Raw genomic sequence first — 16391 nt, 5'->3', positions numbered from 1 at the left:
AATCAGATGTGGGGAATTCAGCACAGAATTGCCAATATTACAGTAATATACAGTAAACAGCATGATTCGGGCAGAACACGCCTCGTTGTGTGTGTCACAGAGGGAGCTGGAGCGGTGGATGCTGTGTTTTACCTGGCACATGTGTGCGTGTGTGTGCTTTCAAAGCAGGTGGTCTACAGCCACACACCTAAAAACAAAGAAAAAACGGCAACACAAGCAAGAAAAGGGCAGATGTTCAGGGAACTTTGGGGAAACACAACTATGAATGAGAAGACAGAGTACAGATACAGTAGATGTAAGTGATCACAGACATCGAAATCACAGCACGCTGAAAGACAATCTTCTCAATTAGAAAAAAGGATATCAACAAAGATACCTGGAAGCCAGCTGTATAAGAAAATAGCATTTATTTGATGCAAACTCTTCTCGAGTAAACTGAACACATTTTTCATGTCTGGTCGTGCCTTAAGACGCATTACGATCGATCGGCTCAGGAGATCAACACTGCTCGGTGTACACTCTCCCTGAATGGCACACACGCATCGGCGAGTCTTTGAGGGCCATCACACTTCAAAGCAGAGGCGAAGAGTTTCAAAATTCGACTGACATCAGAGAGCAGAAGTGAAAGCTGCGCTCTTGCGATGCCACTTTAGGAAGGAACAGAAAAGAGGGAATTTGACTTTTCGACTGCAGTAAAGAAGAGAACAGGCTACAACAGATAAAAGGCAGAGACGCGATCAGTTTGCACCACCTAAAAACACCTTCACCCTTACAAAATGAATCAAGTTAGTTATTCCTTTAAGCTGGATGCACCTAGAAGTTCAAAAATTAGCTTCATTTTTGAAAATCAATCCCCAAAACCTAAACGCGTGATGGAGCTGGTCTTCATGCACACTCACACAGACATTTCTTTGTAGGTTGTTGAATTTCTGAAACCTGATAAACACTTTGGCTGTTGTTTTGTAATCAAGTATCACACACGACCTCATACAAACTCTACAGTTATCGGCTTCGCGGGTTCAGTCAGTCCAGATCTCTCTCAGTCCTGAGTTAGTGTTCCATCACACAATGACAGTCTGAATCTCCACCTCCTCTGGGGAGGTGATGACATACTCCTCTTGCTGCTGCACCATCTGTATTCCCTCCTCCATCGCTTCCTCTGCGGTGACCATTGTAACTGTTCCGTCCGCCGTCTCCACGGTGCCCGCCGTGGCCAGCAGCGTGCCGTCACTGATGGCGGAGGCCAGCGTCATGGCCACCTGCTCCGTCAGGCTCTCGGGCGTAGCGATGGTGATGGTGTCCCCGCAGTCGGAGATGGACGTGCCCTCCTCGTTCATCGCCACATTGCGCACAATGATCTGGTGCCTGCCCGTGCCGCCGGCGCCCTGTGACTGGCTGACGATTCGCTGCACCACTTTCATGATGTGGTTTCCCATCTAGCAGAGAGGTTTGATAGACAGGCAGCAGCAGAGTTAGACGCACTAGTAAGAAGAACTCTTTGCATCTCTGCAGACTAATCGTTTATCGATCAAGCTAATTTTAAAAACAGAGATGCTCTATAGATCATACAGATGTGTGTGTGTGTGTGTGTGTGTGTGTGTGTGTGTGTGTGTGTGTGTGTGTGTGTGTGTGTGTGTGTGTGTGTGTGCATGTACCAACCTCATTCTGGCTGTCTTGAATGAGTGTAACCTCTTCTTCCTGCACATCCTCCTCCGTTTGGGTCTAGAGGATATGAGAGAAGCACAAGTAAACACAATAAATAACAAAATCTAGCATCATTAATACAGCACATTTCATTTTCATCATTACAATAACCTGAAACAAAATGCATGCGAATAAAGGAGGGGATAATTGCCCGTGACACGTGCTGAAGACATTGCTTATGCTCTTTTTGTTAAAGTTCAATGTGCTGTGCATCAGACTTGTTATGCAAGTCTCCAACATAAGTCATAAGTCTGTTGAAATAGATGACCAGAAGGTGCCAAAGGCATCAAAGTCTTCAGTCACGCTATAACGAAACACAGTATGTGAAGCCTTGGAGTTAGTAATTGGTTGAGCCTTGTTCACAGTCAGTGCGGTTAAGGAGTAGTGTGTAAACAAGAAAATATTCATAGAGATGGGTGGATGATACTGAAGCCCCAAAACTTGTTTTGCAGACATCTGCTATCACTACCAGAGGATGTTATATTTTGCTGAAGGAGGCAGTGAGACTGAGCAGAACGTTGCCTGTTTGACGTCTGTCTTCTTTCTGTTCCCGTTTAAAGTCTGCATTGTATGTAAATCTGTGTTTGTTCTCTTGCTGAATCCTCTGGGGAATAAATTCCTGCGAGTTCTTAAGACCTTGGAGATCCTTGCTACAGCAGCTGTAAATAAAACCCGACTGACTTGATGAAAAACACGCCTTGGGTTTCACTGGACTCACGTGACTCGCAGGCAACTGTTTTCATTTTATTATTATTTTTTCAGTTGAACTGAACTGACTTGTTTTGGAATTAACTTGAACTGATTGTAGAAAATATTTTTTTGATATTTTATTTTTGTTTTTTTGCCTGCATTTGTATTGCTACTCTATATTTAATTGAGCACTTCTCAACAGAACAACAGAGAGTCAAAAATACTCATTTCAGTAAGGTGTGCTGCTGCTTCAGTCCAGGTCTTGAAGAGCTGCTATAAGTTTTACAAGCCACCAGATGTCACTGTTTGATGAGCATGAGGCCCTGAAACTTTTTTTTGGCACAAATAGAGACAAAGCCCAAAGCTTCATAAGGCTTCATCTGCCCAGCGACAGCAACCCAATCAATTATCTGCAGATGTGATCATTGCCTTGCCCTTCAGATTCCACCTCAGTCAATGATATAACAGCATGCTCTCTGTGAGTCACCACTAACAGAAAACAGCTGCTGTGAAATCACTAACAGGGCCAGAACGTCTACTTACGATTTCCCCTTAAATGCACCTCTTACCACTGCTTCCTTGTGGCTCACCTTTATGATGTACTCCTGCGTGTCTGCCACCACCGAGGAGAACTCCACCAGGACAGCATGAGGGTCCTCTGAGATGATGGCTGCTGTCGCGAGGCTGTCCACCGACGCCTGCTCCTCTGTTACCGCACCCTGCTGCTCGCTGGAATCATCCTTATGGCAGCCCCCTGGTGGAAATCACAGCTTGTGTTATCAGGTCCGTCTGCACCAGGGCCACAAGTACTTGTTTTAAGTTTTGTTTTGTTTCCTGTTGACCATGCTGACCTTTAGCGCGCATATGCCGATTGAGAGTCCCGTGCTCAGCAAAGCCTCGGTTGCACTTTGGGCACTTGAAAGGTTTCTCTCCGGTGTGATGGCGGATGTGTCGCACCAGAGAACCTTTCTCCCTGAAGCCTCTCAAGCAGAACTGACACACATAAGGTTTCTCATCACCATGAGTCCGCTGATGCACCTGCAAGGCATTCTGAGCAAGACAAAGACACGTGTTAGATACTGCCACCCTGATCTCTCGCTTCAAAACAACACAAAGATTAAGCTCTATAAAAATCACCTTGGTCTTGTATCCCTTGTTGCACCTGGTACAGTGGTAGGGCCTTTCATCTGAGTGAGCCCTCATGTGCTCACGTACATGCCCAATGGTTCTGTACAGCTTGCCACACTCACCACACTTGTACCTCCTCTCACTGACATGGACTTCCATGTGTTTCTTCAGCAGATAACCGGTCAGAAACTCCTTGTGGCACAGTGTGCACTTAAAGGGCTTGTAGCCTGCGTTAAGAGGAAGGACACAGAGAAAAATTAAATATTCATCAAACAAAAAGGTCCATTAAGTTGCTGAAATTGCAATATATATCTTCTGACATATGTCAGTGTCCCATCAGCTGTTTTCTTTTGATTTCACAAAGGTAGGACAAAAAGATTATAAGAGGGCAGCGTACAATGACGCTGTGAGTCATTGTTAGTTGTTTGGGACTTACCCAAATGTCCCTTGACATGAAAGCGGAAGTAATTTAGTCCCTTGAAGGAGCGATTACAGTGTGGACATTTGTGCAATTTTGATGATGTCTGATCATTTCCATCATCTGCTTCCTGCGAAAGAAACAAAAGCAGAAAATAAAGACAATGGAAACCTAGAATTACTGCCTCGCAGTTTTATGTCTCTTTCAACCATTTAAATTGGAGTTTACATCCTAAGATATGTGCTCAAGAGAATGGGACAGATGGACAAACAGACAAATGTGTGCAAACAGACATTGCAACACCAGACTAAGACCCTGTTCTGCTGAAAACTACCTCAAATGTTTCTAGAACTGATCAGGTCAGTGTTTCCCCAAACGGAGTCCTATCAGTGATTGACAACTTCTCATTTCTTCCTGATGCTGAATGTAACTGGGAGCAAAGTGTAGAAATAATGGCTGAAGCACAGTGTGCTCTGTTCTCTGCAGCTCAGGTGCAAAGTGACCCAAAAAAACTGTTGGACACAAAAGACAAATCTGTAATCAGGAGTCAGATTATAGATCTAATAACGCAATGCAGTAAATGCATCATTCTTACTGTACCTCCGTCTCCATCTCCATCTCCACAAATTCTTCTTTAATCTGGATCTCAGTGATGTCCTGATCGGCAGCAGGACTGTCAGAATCTATTCTATTAATCTCCTCGGTTGGCTGTGAGGACTCAACCACAGCTTCCTCTGTCCCCAGTGCAATGCCAGAGTTGATGATGGCCTGGCAGATGAGGCTGTCGCCTGCTGCTGCAGCAGCAGCCAGGGCCTCTGCCTGAGACTGCTCTACCACAACCTGGCCAGAGGCAGAGCACCAGATCAACAGAACAGATTGGATGAGTTTTAGAGTCAAAACCATCTAAAAAAAATCCCTATGATGGCACCTTTTCTTTAGAATTTTATAAATGAGCTCCTTTTCTCCACTCACCTGTTGCTCCTGTGTTGTTCCATCCACCTCCATTGTGAAGTGGACTTGATGGAGGACCTCCTGGGAACCAGCCTCTACCACACTGACGACAGCAGTCTGACCCTCCACCATCTCCTGCTCGTCTGACTGTTGCTCCACAACCACCACCTCTTGCTGGCCTGCCACTGCAGCGTGATCGTCTTCGACTCCTGGACAATTCAGACAGACCTGTTAGTGACTCAATAAATGATCCCCTCCATAGCTATTCCAAAAACAGGAACACTGGCACACGTTAACAGCTCCTGCAGTATAATTCTGACCTTTCTGTATTCCATCTTTGCTGACCAAGATCTCCTTATACTGAACGAAGCGGATCTTTTCTGTGCAGGGTGTGAGGGCCTTAAGGTGTCTGGTGAGGGCGCCCGACTCTCTGAAGGACTGGCCACACAGGTTACAGCGATATGGCCGTTCATCTGCAAGAGAACAGGAAGACAGCAGTATTATCATTAGGTAAAATTCATTAGAGGACATCAATTCAAGACAAAAACAGTCACAGTTTACTGTTTGTACCAGTGTGACGACGATTGTGACGAATCAGGGAGCCTTTTGTGCGAAAGGAGGTCCCACATAGGTCACATGAGAAATTCTTCTGGTCACTGTGAGTTTTCATGTGAGTTCTCAAGATGTTGGTCTGTCGGGGAAAAATAGAAAGAAAAATAGAGACACATGGCAACATTAAGTGTAACATGTCCCCTGTCTGGTATGAAGATGAATTCTAGGAAATCTACTCATTGAAGGTACTCAAATAAGAAAATCTGACCAACATTTCCTGATGAACACAAACAAAACACATGACTCACTGTTTTAAATGTCTTTTCACAAAGTTGGCAAATGTAGCGTCCCTCTTGGTTGACTTTGTAAACATGCTTGTTACTGTCAGCACTGTCAGATATGGCTCCTTCAGTCCCATCCGACTGGTCGGCAACTTTAAGTGAAACATTTTTCTTCCTGCGGCCTCGACCCAATTGACCATGGTTTTCATCTGTGTGAAAAACAGACACAATAACAACTCAATCCCCTTGCAAATTCAAAGACAAAATTCACAAGTTGAAACTATGCTGACTAGAGCGTGAGCATATATGTGGCTTCAGTGGTCTTTCAAGCAAAAACACTGAACATTCAGTGATCCCAGCTTCTCAAGTGTGTTAATTCATTTCTTTATGTGTCTTAATGTTATCTTATAATGTTGACCCACCGTTAGAGGTCTTCCCTGGTTCATCTGAGGATGCACCTTCAGCTGTTTTCACCTCAGAAGAAGAATTTCCATTGGCTGCAGTAACCTGGCAAAATGGGGATATCAACATTTGGTTCCACCTCTGCTGCTTATCGTGGTTACTGGACATAAACCCACACAGTTCAGTTCATACCTCCTGATTGGCATCCTCGCTGCTCGCCTCCTGTGCCTCCACTCGTTTGCAGTTGTGTTGTAGCTTGTGCTGGATGAAAGCCTCCAGCGTGGAAAACTCGCTCTGACAGCGTCCGCACTTGTGCACGTCTTCATCTGACAACACATGTCAGTACGAGACAACTTCGTAAAGTATTAATGCTGCCAGCTACCACTTATCTGATGTGCATTTGTCTTAACACTACCGAGCGGCTGGACTTCTAATCTGAGCAAAGCTACAGCGAGCACGCAAACAAGCTAATATTGCTGCTAAAGGCAACCAGCTAGCTGCTAGCAACATTTCATGATGGAGGAAGTTAGCTAGGCCCAAACACAACATCTGATAAACATTTCACTCTTGTTTCAGCAAGGAAGAGAACTGACCTTCATCTCCAAGCGTAGTTTGAATGGTGATCGTCTCGTTGCCGTCCTTCGTTTGCTCCCTCTCTGTTTCTGCCGTATGATTATTTTCTACATTCATGTCGTTCGAATTCTCCGTCTCTGTCGCAACGCTGCTACAAGGAGGAGGGAAAACATGGCGGATTTACGACCGCGTAGTCATAACAACAAAAGGGCGCGTGCGTATGTCTGAAAATATGATCTCATTTCGCCCACAAATGTTCTGTGAATCAATCAATGAAGTCTATGAAATATTGTGTGAAATGTTTAAAAATCGGTCTGAAATAAATGTATACTTAAATAGATGGCATCCATTAATCCCTTTATCTATTCATGTATGTGATAAATATAGGGTAATTTTTGGACCATAATAATGCATGTCTGTTTTGCTCTTATAGCCAAAATATTATTTAGACATTAGCCATAAAAATGTAAGATGGACAAGACAATAATGTTTCCTCAAACATTGGTAACACAGCTAGAAGGTCCCGTACCCTAACCCGCTCTTACAGGAAGTGGGACAGGTTTGGGCCCAATATTATCAAGGGAAAGCCACAGCGCATGTGAAGAAGAGTGCTACACTCTTTCTAGTTTGAATCAGAATATGCAGATTAATGACACAATGGCCCAGAAATAAACAGGAGCCCTGACTATTAACTATGTGGAGACCCTTCAAGCTATCACAGTGTCCACTTGTCTCTACATTCTCATAATGTAATATTGGTCCATGAAACTATTATTTCTGTAAATTAGGAGTCTTCATTGTAGTTTAACACATGTGAAATCCCCTGTTGTATTACTGTACCTATGAAATGGAGGGATCAACCATACCTTAGGGTTACCTTAAAATAAAAGTGAAATACTTGAAAAGAATAAATAAAAGAGGGATACAAATTTACAGGGAAAGCTTTCACATAAAGAGCAAAATTAGTCCCAGTTTAGAAAGAGAAGTAATTGGGTGAGGTGGTGTCAAAGCATAAAGCTGTAAACATGTTTTTAAAATTGTTTTATAGACATATCTGTAATTTCTGTTTATTTCTGACCTGTCCATTCCCCTTTACTTAGGTGAATATGACTCACACCAGCATTTTAAGATTGGAAGCTTGTAGTTCCACCTTATTATATTTTTATAGTACGTACAAAAAATCATATAAGATACAGAAAGACAAGTTAATGAAATAAATAGTGAAAGAGATGACAGATAAACGCAGTAACATCTGGTTTGTAGTGTGGATTGTCTCAGCTGGAGGATCGTTATTCACGACACAAATGTAAACAACAACCACTTTACGGCAGTAAATATGGCTTCTCACTTCAGCGGTGTGCTGCAGTTGACAGACCTCGACGATTTTATCACCCCTTCACAGGTAGGGAAATTTTCATAACATGTAACATTATCAGGTTTATTCCAAAAGAACATAGTTATCGCTAATGATCCCTTTCGCGTATAAAAGAGGACAATAGCGAAATCATACGGAAAAAACTAGCATGCTGACTAACTGTTAGCTGGTCTTGTCGGTGCTGTTGTGTGAGTGAACGACCACAAAAACAACAACAACCATAAATCCAACTCCACAGAAGCTTAACAGAAAACACTGTGAACTAACTAGTTGAACTGCCATTGATCACAAACCCCGCTAAGGCTAGAAACATTAAATGCGTGCTCAGCAGCTAGCTTGTTGCTAATGTTAGCAATGATGTAACACTAATGAAATAGTTATGTTAGGTAAGGACGTTGTTTCAGTGGATATATTTGAGTCATACTGTATCTCAATAGAAAATGCTGCACTGCAACTTGAGTTACTGCCCAAATTGTCATTTTGCCGGTTTATATTGTTTAGATTTATAACCCGCCATGTGCTGAATAATGTGGCTGTGATGTTCATTTGCGTCTAAACTCTCATTTGTTACCGGTCATGAAGAATTTCGTAAGTTCCTGCCAACTTTATGAAGAGAAAAAAATGTTAAATTATTGTCGTATATGGCTTAAGTCCATACTGTTGTCCCCTAATAATATACTTATTCTTTTTCCTGTCGTTCTTCTTGTCGTCTGTTCTACATCGCTGTGTTTGTCCTTAAAGCTCTCATATGTTTTACTTTGCTTTACGTGTGTCCTTCCTGTTCTGCAGGAGTGTGTCAAACCCGTCAAAGTAGAGAAGAAAAAAGGTAAATCTGTGGCCAAAATCCAAATAGAAGATGATGGCAGTTACTTCCAAGTCAGCCAGGTGGGTGTCAAGGCTTCAATCAAAACCTGTGGGTCACTTATTAGAAGTGAGGGCCTGCTTGTGGGACTCTCGTACATGTTGTCTTCTTGCCCTGTGATAGATCCTTATGGTCTAAGATTATCACCTTCATCAGCACAGTGATGAATTTTTCTCTGGTCCAGGGACAGATGCTTTGCCTAGTAGGCATGTTGCCAAAGGGCGAGGGTCTAATGTTCTTGTCTGAAGTGTAGTTTGCAGTGATATTTTAATGAGTGATATGTTTAATTGGCTGTGAATGTATGTACTGTATGTGTTTATGATTTTCCTTTTGAAAAACCAAGAATGAAACACAAATAAACTGAAGGATTTCACTGCTGTTTGTTGAATTGTTTTGCCTTGTGTTTGTAGGATGGAGGGAAGCAGAAGCTGGAGAAAGCAAAGATCACACTGAATGACTGTTTGGCCTGCAGCGGCTGCATCACCTCCGCTGAGAGTGTCCTCATCACGCAGCAGAGCCACGAGGAGCTCTTTAAAGTGCTGAACAACAACAAGGTAGAAATGGATATATGTGTTTGAATGCTTGTCTCGTATGTGTCGGGTCATGATTATGATGACATTTACCTGCGCATCCTTTGGACTCCCTCCACAGGCCAGTGCGACAGAGCAGAAGGTGGTGGTGGTGTCGGTGTCGCCGCAGTCCAGAGCCTCCCTTGCAGCACGCTATGACCTCAGCAGTACTGAGGCGGGCCGGAGGCTTACGTCTTTCTTCAAAGGCCTTGGTGAGTGCAAATATACTGTCATGCAGCTGAAAGTAAAACAGGAAATGAAGATGAGAGGTTGATCCAGGCAGACACAGTCGCTTCTGAAGACAACTATCATCATTGCAGGAGTTCATCACGTGTTGGATACAAGCTTCAGTCGGACCTTCAGCCTGCTGGAGAGCCAGAGGGAGTTTGTGGAGCGTTTCCAGAGGAAGGAGCAGGACCCTAAATGTCTACCCATGATGACATCAGCCTGTCCAGGTATAATACTGGAGCGTCATCCTCATGTCTCTTCCCTCATTTCCTGTCAGCTGACCAAATGACCAAATGCACAATGTAACAACTAAAAAAATAAGAAAATCTTTTTTATTTTATTGACTTCTTCTATTCATTATTATTTCAGTTTTCAGAAGTTACATAATGTGTTTTATTGTTGCAGTGTGAAAGTCCATGGATTAATAATCATAAAAGTATCATAAAACAATCATTTGTGTGTGGGTGTGTTGAACCTTCTTCATAACTGTGGTGGATCATGTAACTTACTGATAAGTTTAATGAAAGTGCAATAAAAAAATAATAATACTGATTTGTGTGCATATGTGTTTGTACTGTGCTCAGGTTGGATTTGCTATGCAGAGAAGACCCATGGGGAGTTCATTCTTCCATACATCAGTACCACTCGCTCGCCCCAGCAGATGATGGGTTCTCTGGTTAAAGGCTACTTTGCTGAACAACAGGTACGGGAACACCTGCACATCAGATAATGCAAATTGTGACACCCCTAGTTATGCATGTTCAGAGATGTATGGGTATGAAAACACGTTAATAATAATGACTTGCCATTGCATTGTGTGTGTCGTTAGGGTCTCAGTCCACAGCAGATCTATCATGTGGCCGTGATGCCCTGCTTTGATAAGAAACTTGAGGCCTCGAGGTCAGACTTCTACATGAACAAAGCTGAGACTCGTGAAGTGGACTGTGTCATCACCTCAGGTACAGTAACTGCTCTTATGAGGCTTTTTGTATGTATGAATGTGGATTATCGTCTCTCATATACCTTCCACCTTCTCACACAGGAGAGGTTCAGAGAATGCTGGAGGAGAAAAATGTGTCTCTTAATGATGTGGAACCTGCACCCCTTGATACAATGTATGTTCTGTCTTTGTTAGCCCTCCTCCTTTGAGATAAGCCACAGCATGAATTTCCACAAGACTCGATGGACTCACACACGACATATTATTCTCAATCCAGGTTCAGCAGTGTGAGTGGGGATGAGTTCCTGAGCCATGCTGGGAGTGGGTCAGGGGGTTACCTCCATCATGTCTTCACCTATGCAGCCAAGCAGCTGTTTGGAGAAGAGGTGAAGGAGCTCACCTACAAAACCCTCAGGTGAGTCTGTCTCAGCTGTTTTAAGATGATCGACTCTTTGTGCTTATTTGTGGTTCGGGCTCATAATGACTCTAGGAGCAGTCAAGCTTGAAGAACAGTTCCACTTCATGCAAACAAGTTTAATGACCTCAGAATAGCTTTTCTTCTTCACTTCTGTGTGAATCTGATAACCTGCACCAGCTTACTTGTCTCATACCCCTCTGCCACAGAAATAAAGACTTCCAGGAAGTGACCATAGAGAGAGACGGAGTCGTCCTGTTGTGCTTTGCATCCACATACGGCTTCCGCAACATCCAGAACCTGGTGCAGAAGCTGAAGAGGGGGAAGTCACCTTACCACTTTGTGGAAGTCATGGCCTGTCCATCAGGTAAAGCGTAACAATTCATCCTTGATGTGTGCTGTTGCACGTTTCCTCAATTGGTAAAGCATGTCTGCCACACTAGGGATCAGGGTTTAGTATCACAGTTGAAGTGTTGAGGATAAATGACATGCTGTTGTTTTCAGATGAAGTCACTGCTTTACTAATTTAATGTTTGCAGGCAAATATAAAGCAGTAAACACAGCATGTTCCCCCTTGCCTCTTTGCTCTGTTCAGGGTGTCTAAATGGTGGTGGACAGCTGAAGCCCTTACCTGGTCAGAATCCAAAGGAGCTTCTCCAGAAGGTTGAGGAGCTCTACAGGGCAGAGCGCCCCCTATTGCCAGAGGATGACACTCATGTGGCCGAGCTGTACCAGTCCTGGCTCCTCAGTGTAGGGGAGGAGAGAGCCAAAGAGCTGCTGCACACACAGTACCACACAGTGGAGAAGATGACAAACGGGCTCACTATGAAGTGGTGAATGATGCGTCTGCCAGAATCCACTGTCAGCAGACTGGATGTTTTTGCAGAATTTTATTTTTGCATAAGTGTTCTTCAGCAGACACTGACTACAGAACCGTCCAAACATACGTGACTGTCTCTTCAGAGACAAGGGTTGTAAGCAAAGTCAAATATAAGCAGGTGTGATGTGTGCCAATAATGTTTAAAACCACTTCTCTCAACAGTTGTGTGCCTGGAAAGGTAGAAGACCCAGGCAAAGACACAATGATGAAGTCAAGCCAAGTTATGTATGTGGTCTGAGAATTTGTCCTTACACTGCTGGTTTTCATTTCACACGTATGAATAGTCAATAATTAGTTTGTGTGGCACCTGTTACACTTTGAAAATGTGAAATAACATAAAGCACAATGTAGTCATTCCTGTTTATTTAATCTTATCATTATATATGTGTATACAGAAAAATAAAGACATTATTTAATTATAGCCATTCATTTTGTAAGTTCTTCTTGAAAGAAGAGAAAGAAGAATATGCCCAAAAGATTACTGATTCAGACTGATATGTTTTATTGAATAATCTTGACTCTGATGCACCGTTACAAGCTCCCGCAAAGTGAGGATGGAAACTTTGAGATAGAAAGCAGCAGTTTACCATCACAGTTATATACACCGCATGTTTTTTCTACCCTTGTACAGTTTGACAGTTTTGCTTCTGTTCCAAAATATAAGGCTAAAAATTATAGAGAAATTAACTTATTTTAAGTTAAATCAGTTGTTGCGTTTAGCCACAAAAGTAAGTAAGAGAGCAATTGTAAAATATACTGTGCATACACTTTGCCCAAAGTGAAATAGGTAAAAAGTCTTGCATAACCAGACCTGTCTCCACAGCGCCGTGCCAACAAAAGCACCGGCAGTCATTACCAGACAGAAAATAAACATTTAGAAAGTGAGCAAAGGTGTACATTCAGGAAATTAAAGAGTCATTAAGAGATTAAGCTTATTTTCTCCCAAAACCAGCTTTTCAAAGCAATAAATACACAAAACACATGAAAATCGCAGCAGTTTTTTCAATTGGTCTAAGCAGGCATTACCTGGTGCAGTTTGTGCATATCAGACTGGGAGACCAGCCCTTAAATTCATTTTAGGAATATTAAATGAGAGCAGCTTTGCACTGGCCTTTTTGTGCACACATTGTTTTAGAATTGCTAAAACGACACACATGCCCGTGGGGGTCAACGGCGGCATAAATTGGTTAAATGTAGGGTAAAAGCAACAAACACTCTCTACAGTCTTGTGTCTCGCTTCATTCAGCCATTGAAACGATTTCTCCTTGATGGTTGAGTATGTCAGAGCTCTGAAACTGGATCTCAGGGTCTGAGAAGCCCCCACTCCAAAGCCAACATGGCGTGGGGAGGAAGTCTCTCTTTGGGCTTCTTAAATTTGTCCTTCTCCTTCCGCAGGGCCCTCAGCACCTCTACAGGGTCTGTCTTCCCTGTGAACTTCTGTACTCCTTCCTCCCTACAGTGAAGGAAGAGAGATTAATACAACAGGCAGGAAACGTCACATATGTTCAAACATACTGTGGATAAATATCCAAACTCACGAGAGGCGGAGAAAAGGGTTGTATTCAAACTCCTCCATTAAGGTGGATGGCACTGTGGGTTTGTCATCGTCGTCTCTGGCCTGCAGACGCAAAGACTCTCAGGCAACTCAGCAAAATAAACATTTCTTATATTCATTTAAAGGATGAAAAAGACCAAAACCAGCAATGAATTTGTCCTACAGCTCACATCAATGAGCCACCTTCATGACCTTTAACACGGGCACTGTTGTTTATTTTGATTCATTTGAAATACTCACTAAAACAGCAAATGTGTATTAATCTGCAGGGGAAAACAGTCCCGACAAGTGCACCATTTACTCCTTTTTGAGTAACATTTGCTAAAAACAGTGGTGCCCAGCTGTTTACTTAGCTTTCTTTAAAAAACGATGAGATCAATGTGCTCATACGGTTTTGGTCTTTTGTCGAATATTGCGAGCTTTATTCTTCACGTTGTGTTGCTCACCCGGGCCCAGCTCAGCATCTCCTTCACCTTTTCGTTCTCTGGCTCCACCAGCATGGCAAACTTCAGGTTCTTAATGGTGTACTCGTGTCCACAGAACACCTTCTACAGATGAACATAGCATGATTTAAAGTCAGGATTCCAGATGTGATGAATTAACTCACACACACACACACACACAGCAGCAGAGTTTGACTATATCTGGGTTTTGCGCCATTTTTGAGATGTTTTGTACTGAAAAGGGAGAAAGGAGAGCCAGGCTGCAATCAATCCCTTCATTGTATGTGTGTTCATGCATCGCAGTGACTCAGTCTTACACCAGCTCGTAGCTGAGGTCATGTTAGCTGCCGTTAACCCTGTGAGGGCTGCGCACAAGCACGCCGAATCTCCACTAACCGTGTCTTGAGGTAGAGAGCCCAGCACCTGGGTCAGATTGTGGTACATCTGCTCTGCTGTACCCTCCAGAAACCGCCCACATCCACCAATGAACAACGTATCCCCTGAAAACCAAAATAAAGGACAAGCGGAGGCAGCGGTCACTCCCTGTCATCCCACACAACAAGAACAATGGACAAAGTGCTGGTCAACAAGGATTCGTATCCCTCGCCACTCAAGATTAAGTGATTACATATAAACAGCGAGTGCACTGTAGAGGTATGAACCGGTCCACCAGCTCTTTATGTTTATAGACAAAGACCTGTGAACACAGCAGGGGCGTCAGTGCACTCATCCTCCCAAACAAAGTAGCACATGTGACCGGAGGTATGGCAGGGCGTAAACAGGCACCTCACATTGATGGAGCTGAACTGCAAAGACACAATATGAAAAGACAACACGGCAGAGACACAACCATCAATCAACAATCATAGCTGGAGCATCATCCAGGTCAAGACATTTGACTCCTGCTACTTCGTGGGCACCTTGAGTTCCTGAGCGTTGGTGACTTTATCCGTCAGACCCCCGATCCGATCATCTCCCCCGTACACCCTCAGCCCAGGAACCTCCTTCAGCAGAGCCTCATTCCCCCGTGCATGGTCCCTGATCGGTGGAAATAGTCAGTTATTTCTTGGGCAGGGTTATGTGCTGGTGTTTTGCTATTACTGGTTCACTTAAAGTCATGGCTGCCTAACAGTCTCACCAGTGATGGTGTGTGGTGAGAACAGCCGTCAGAGACAGACCCTCTCTCTTCACTATTTCTAGCAGCTGTCGAAAAAACAGTTTCTGCCTGTTAGCATTTCACATATGAACAACAGAGAAACAATTAGCAATCATCTGGATAATCTATGTATCATTTTTGTCCTGTTGCAATTTTCTGATATTTATAAACTTTGAAAATTACAAATTAACAAATTAGTTACAAACTATCTATTCATACATTAGTTTTTTCTTCCTTTATTATTATCTAATTATGATTAACTGCTGTCTTTTATTTCCTTTTTATCTTATTTTTTATTATTATAATTATTATGTTGACACTTCCATCATTGTTTAGTTTTTGTTTTCTATATGTATGTTAAGGTCTGTATGTCATCCTGTTTTGTTTTTGCTACAATAATATATAAATAATAATAATTAATAATTTCTCATGTGACATACAGTAAACCTGAGTGTGAGCCTCTCACCCGGTGTGGCACAGCAGGGTCCACGGCCACAGCCTGTTTGCTCTGCTCCTCTATCACCAGGTACATGTAGTTGTCCTCCAGGATGGAGATCACCTTTACCTTCATGGCTCCCTCCAACGCATGCGCAGCACTGCGCGCGACACTTCAGGAAGAGTTTAATTAGTGTTTATGTGGACATCTGCACCAGGTGCACACTGACCACTGATGCTCTGAAGTGTTAGTTGAGCTAATAAAAGCATGCAGCTGTAAACTGGTGTTAGCAGGACGTTAAAGCCACCACAGGCTCTGCTGATGTGTCACGAAGCTTGAACATTAAATTAAACAATCTACAGAAAAATGCAGTTACCTCAGACCAAATAATCCCGATTAGGATGTTGTATCCTTATGCAGCGGCGATGTTCTGAAAGTTACTATTCAACCGTAGTGGTCAACATTTCTGCTCTCTGACTGCGAAGTTATCGCGACATCATCGAGCCTACATGTCAGATCCAAGACATTTTAATCGAGCCCAGAAACGCGCCTTTCGATCTGTGATGTTTCACATAAGATACTTTTGTAAAGGGAAATTTGTCTTCATTTATCACTTTGCTGTTTTATTATTATTATTATTATTATTATTATTATTATTATTATTATTATTATTATCATTATTATTATTATTATTATTTTGAATGAGTCACATTAAAAGTCGACTGTTTCTATAACTTTGTTCAGTACTTTGTCGACTGTTACACTTGGTTGAAAAGACTATTTCTCATATATAAAAAAATTAAAATAATAAAGATTTGAATCTCGATGTAAAA

At 42.7% G+C, this 16391-nt stretch overlaps 3 protein-coding genes across 6 annotated transcripts; 1 reads left to right on the top strand and 2 right to left on the bottom strand.

Moving 5' to 3' along the window:
- Positions 1-389: 389 nt before the first annotated feature.
- On the bottom strand, positions 390-6859 carry e4f1 (E4F transcription factor 1). The gene is made up of 14 exons (XM_070982102.1): positions 6720-6859; positions 6319-6452; positions 6147-6231; positions 5752-5933; positions 5462-5582; positions 5212-5364; positions 4913-5100; positions 4541-4780; positions 3959-4070; positions 3532-3749; positions 3246-3444; positions 2985-3148; positions 1660-1722; positions 390-1436 (listed from the first exon to the last, which is right to left on the bottom strand). The coding sequence occupies exons 1-14, from the start codon at positions 6814-6816 to the stop codon at positions 1062-1064; spliced, it is 2331 nt and encodes a 776-aa protein (XP_070838203.1). The 5' UTR covers positions 6817-6859; the 3' UTR covers positions 390-1061.
- A 1094-nt stretch (positions 6860-7953) lies between these two features.
- Positions 7954-12389, top strand: narfl (nuclear prelamin A recognition factor-like). Its single transcript, XM_070981068.1, has 11 exons — positions 7954-8101; positions 8864-8959; positions 9347-9490; positions 9588-9717; positions 9826-9960; positions 10318-10436; positions 10563-10692; positions 10776-10848; positions 10951-11088; positions 11298-11455; positions 11684-12389. Exons 1-11 carry the CDS (start codon positions 8036-8038, stop codon positions 11923-11925), a joined length of 1431 nt encoding a protein of 476 aa, XP_070837169.1. The 5' UTR covers positions 7954-8035; the 3' UTR covers positions 11926-12389.
- Positions 12316-16096, bottom strand: LOC139343416 (hydroxyacylglutathione hydrolase-like protein). 4 transcript variants are annotated; one of them, XM_070981069.1, is made up of 9 exons: positions 15935-16096; positions 15589-15730; positions 15105-15169; positions 14887-15004; positions 14664-14772; positions 14363-14466; positions 13970-14071; positions 13507-13586; positions 12316-13421 (listed from the first exon to the last, which is right to left on the bottom strand). In XM_070981069.1, exons 2-9 carry the CDS (start codon positions 15691-15693, stop codon positions 13271-13273), a joined length of 834 nt encoding a protein of 277 aa, XP_070837170.1. In that variant the 5' UTR covers positions 15694-15730; positions 15935-16096; the 3' UTR covers positions 12316-13270. The 4 variants fall into 4 exon arrangements, with proteins under 4 accessions (XP_070837170.1, XP_070837172.1, XP_070837171.1 ...); XM_070981071.1 differs by having other exon boundaries at positions 15589-15718; positions 15935-16072; XM_070981070.1 differs by lacking the exon at positions 15935-16096 and having other exon boundaries at positions 15589-15828.
- Between the last annotated feature and the right edge of the window lie 295 nt (positions 16097-16391).

This window comes from Chaetodon trifascialis, chromosome 15 (genome assembly GCF_039877785.1).
Source record: "Chaetodon trifascialis isolate fChaTrf1 chromosome 15, fChaTrf1.hap1, whole genome shotgun sequence".
Classification (NCBI taxonomy): domain Eukaryota; kingdom Metazoa; phylum Chordata; class Actinopteri; order Chaetodontiformes; family Chaetodontidae; genus Chaetodon; species Chaetodon trifascialis.
This window is presented reverse-complemented; position numbering and strand designations above follow the sequence as displayed.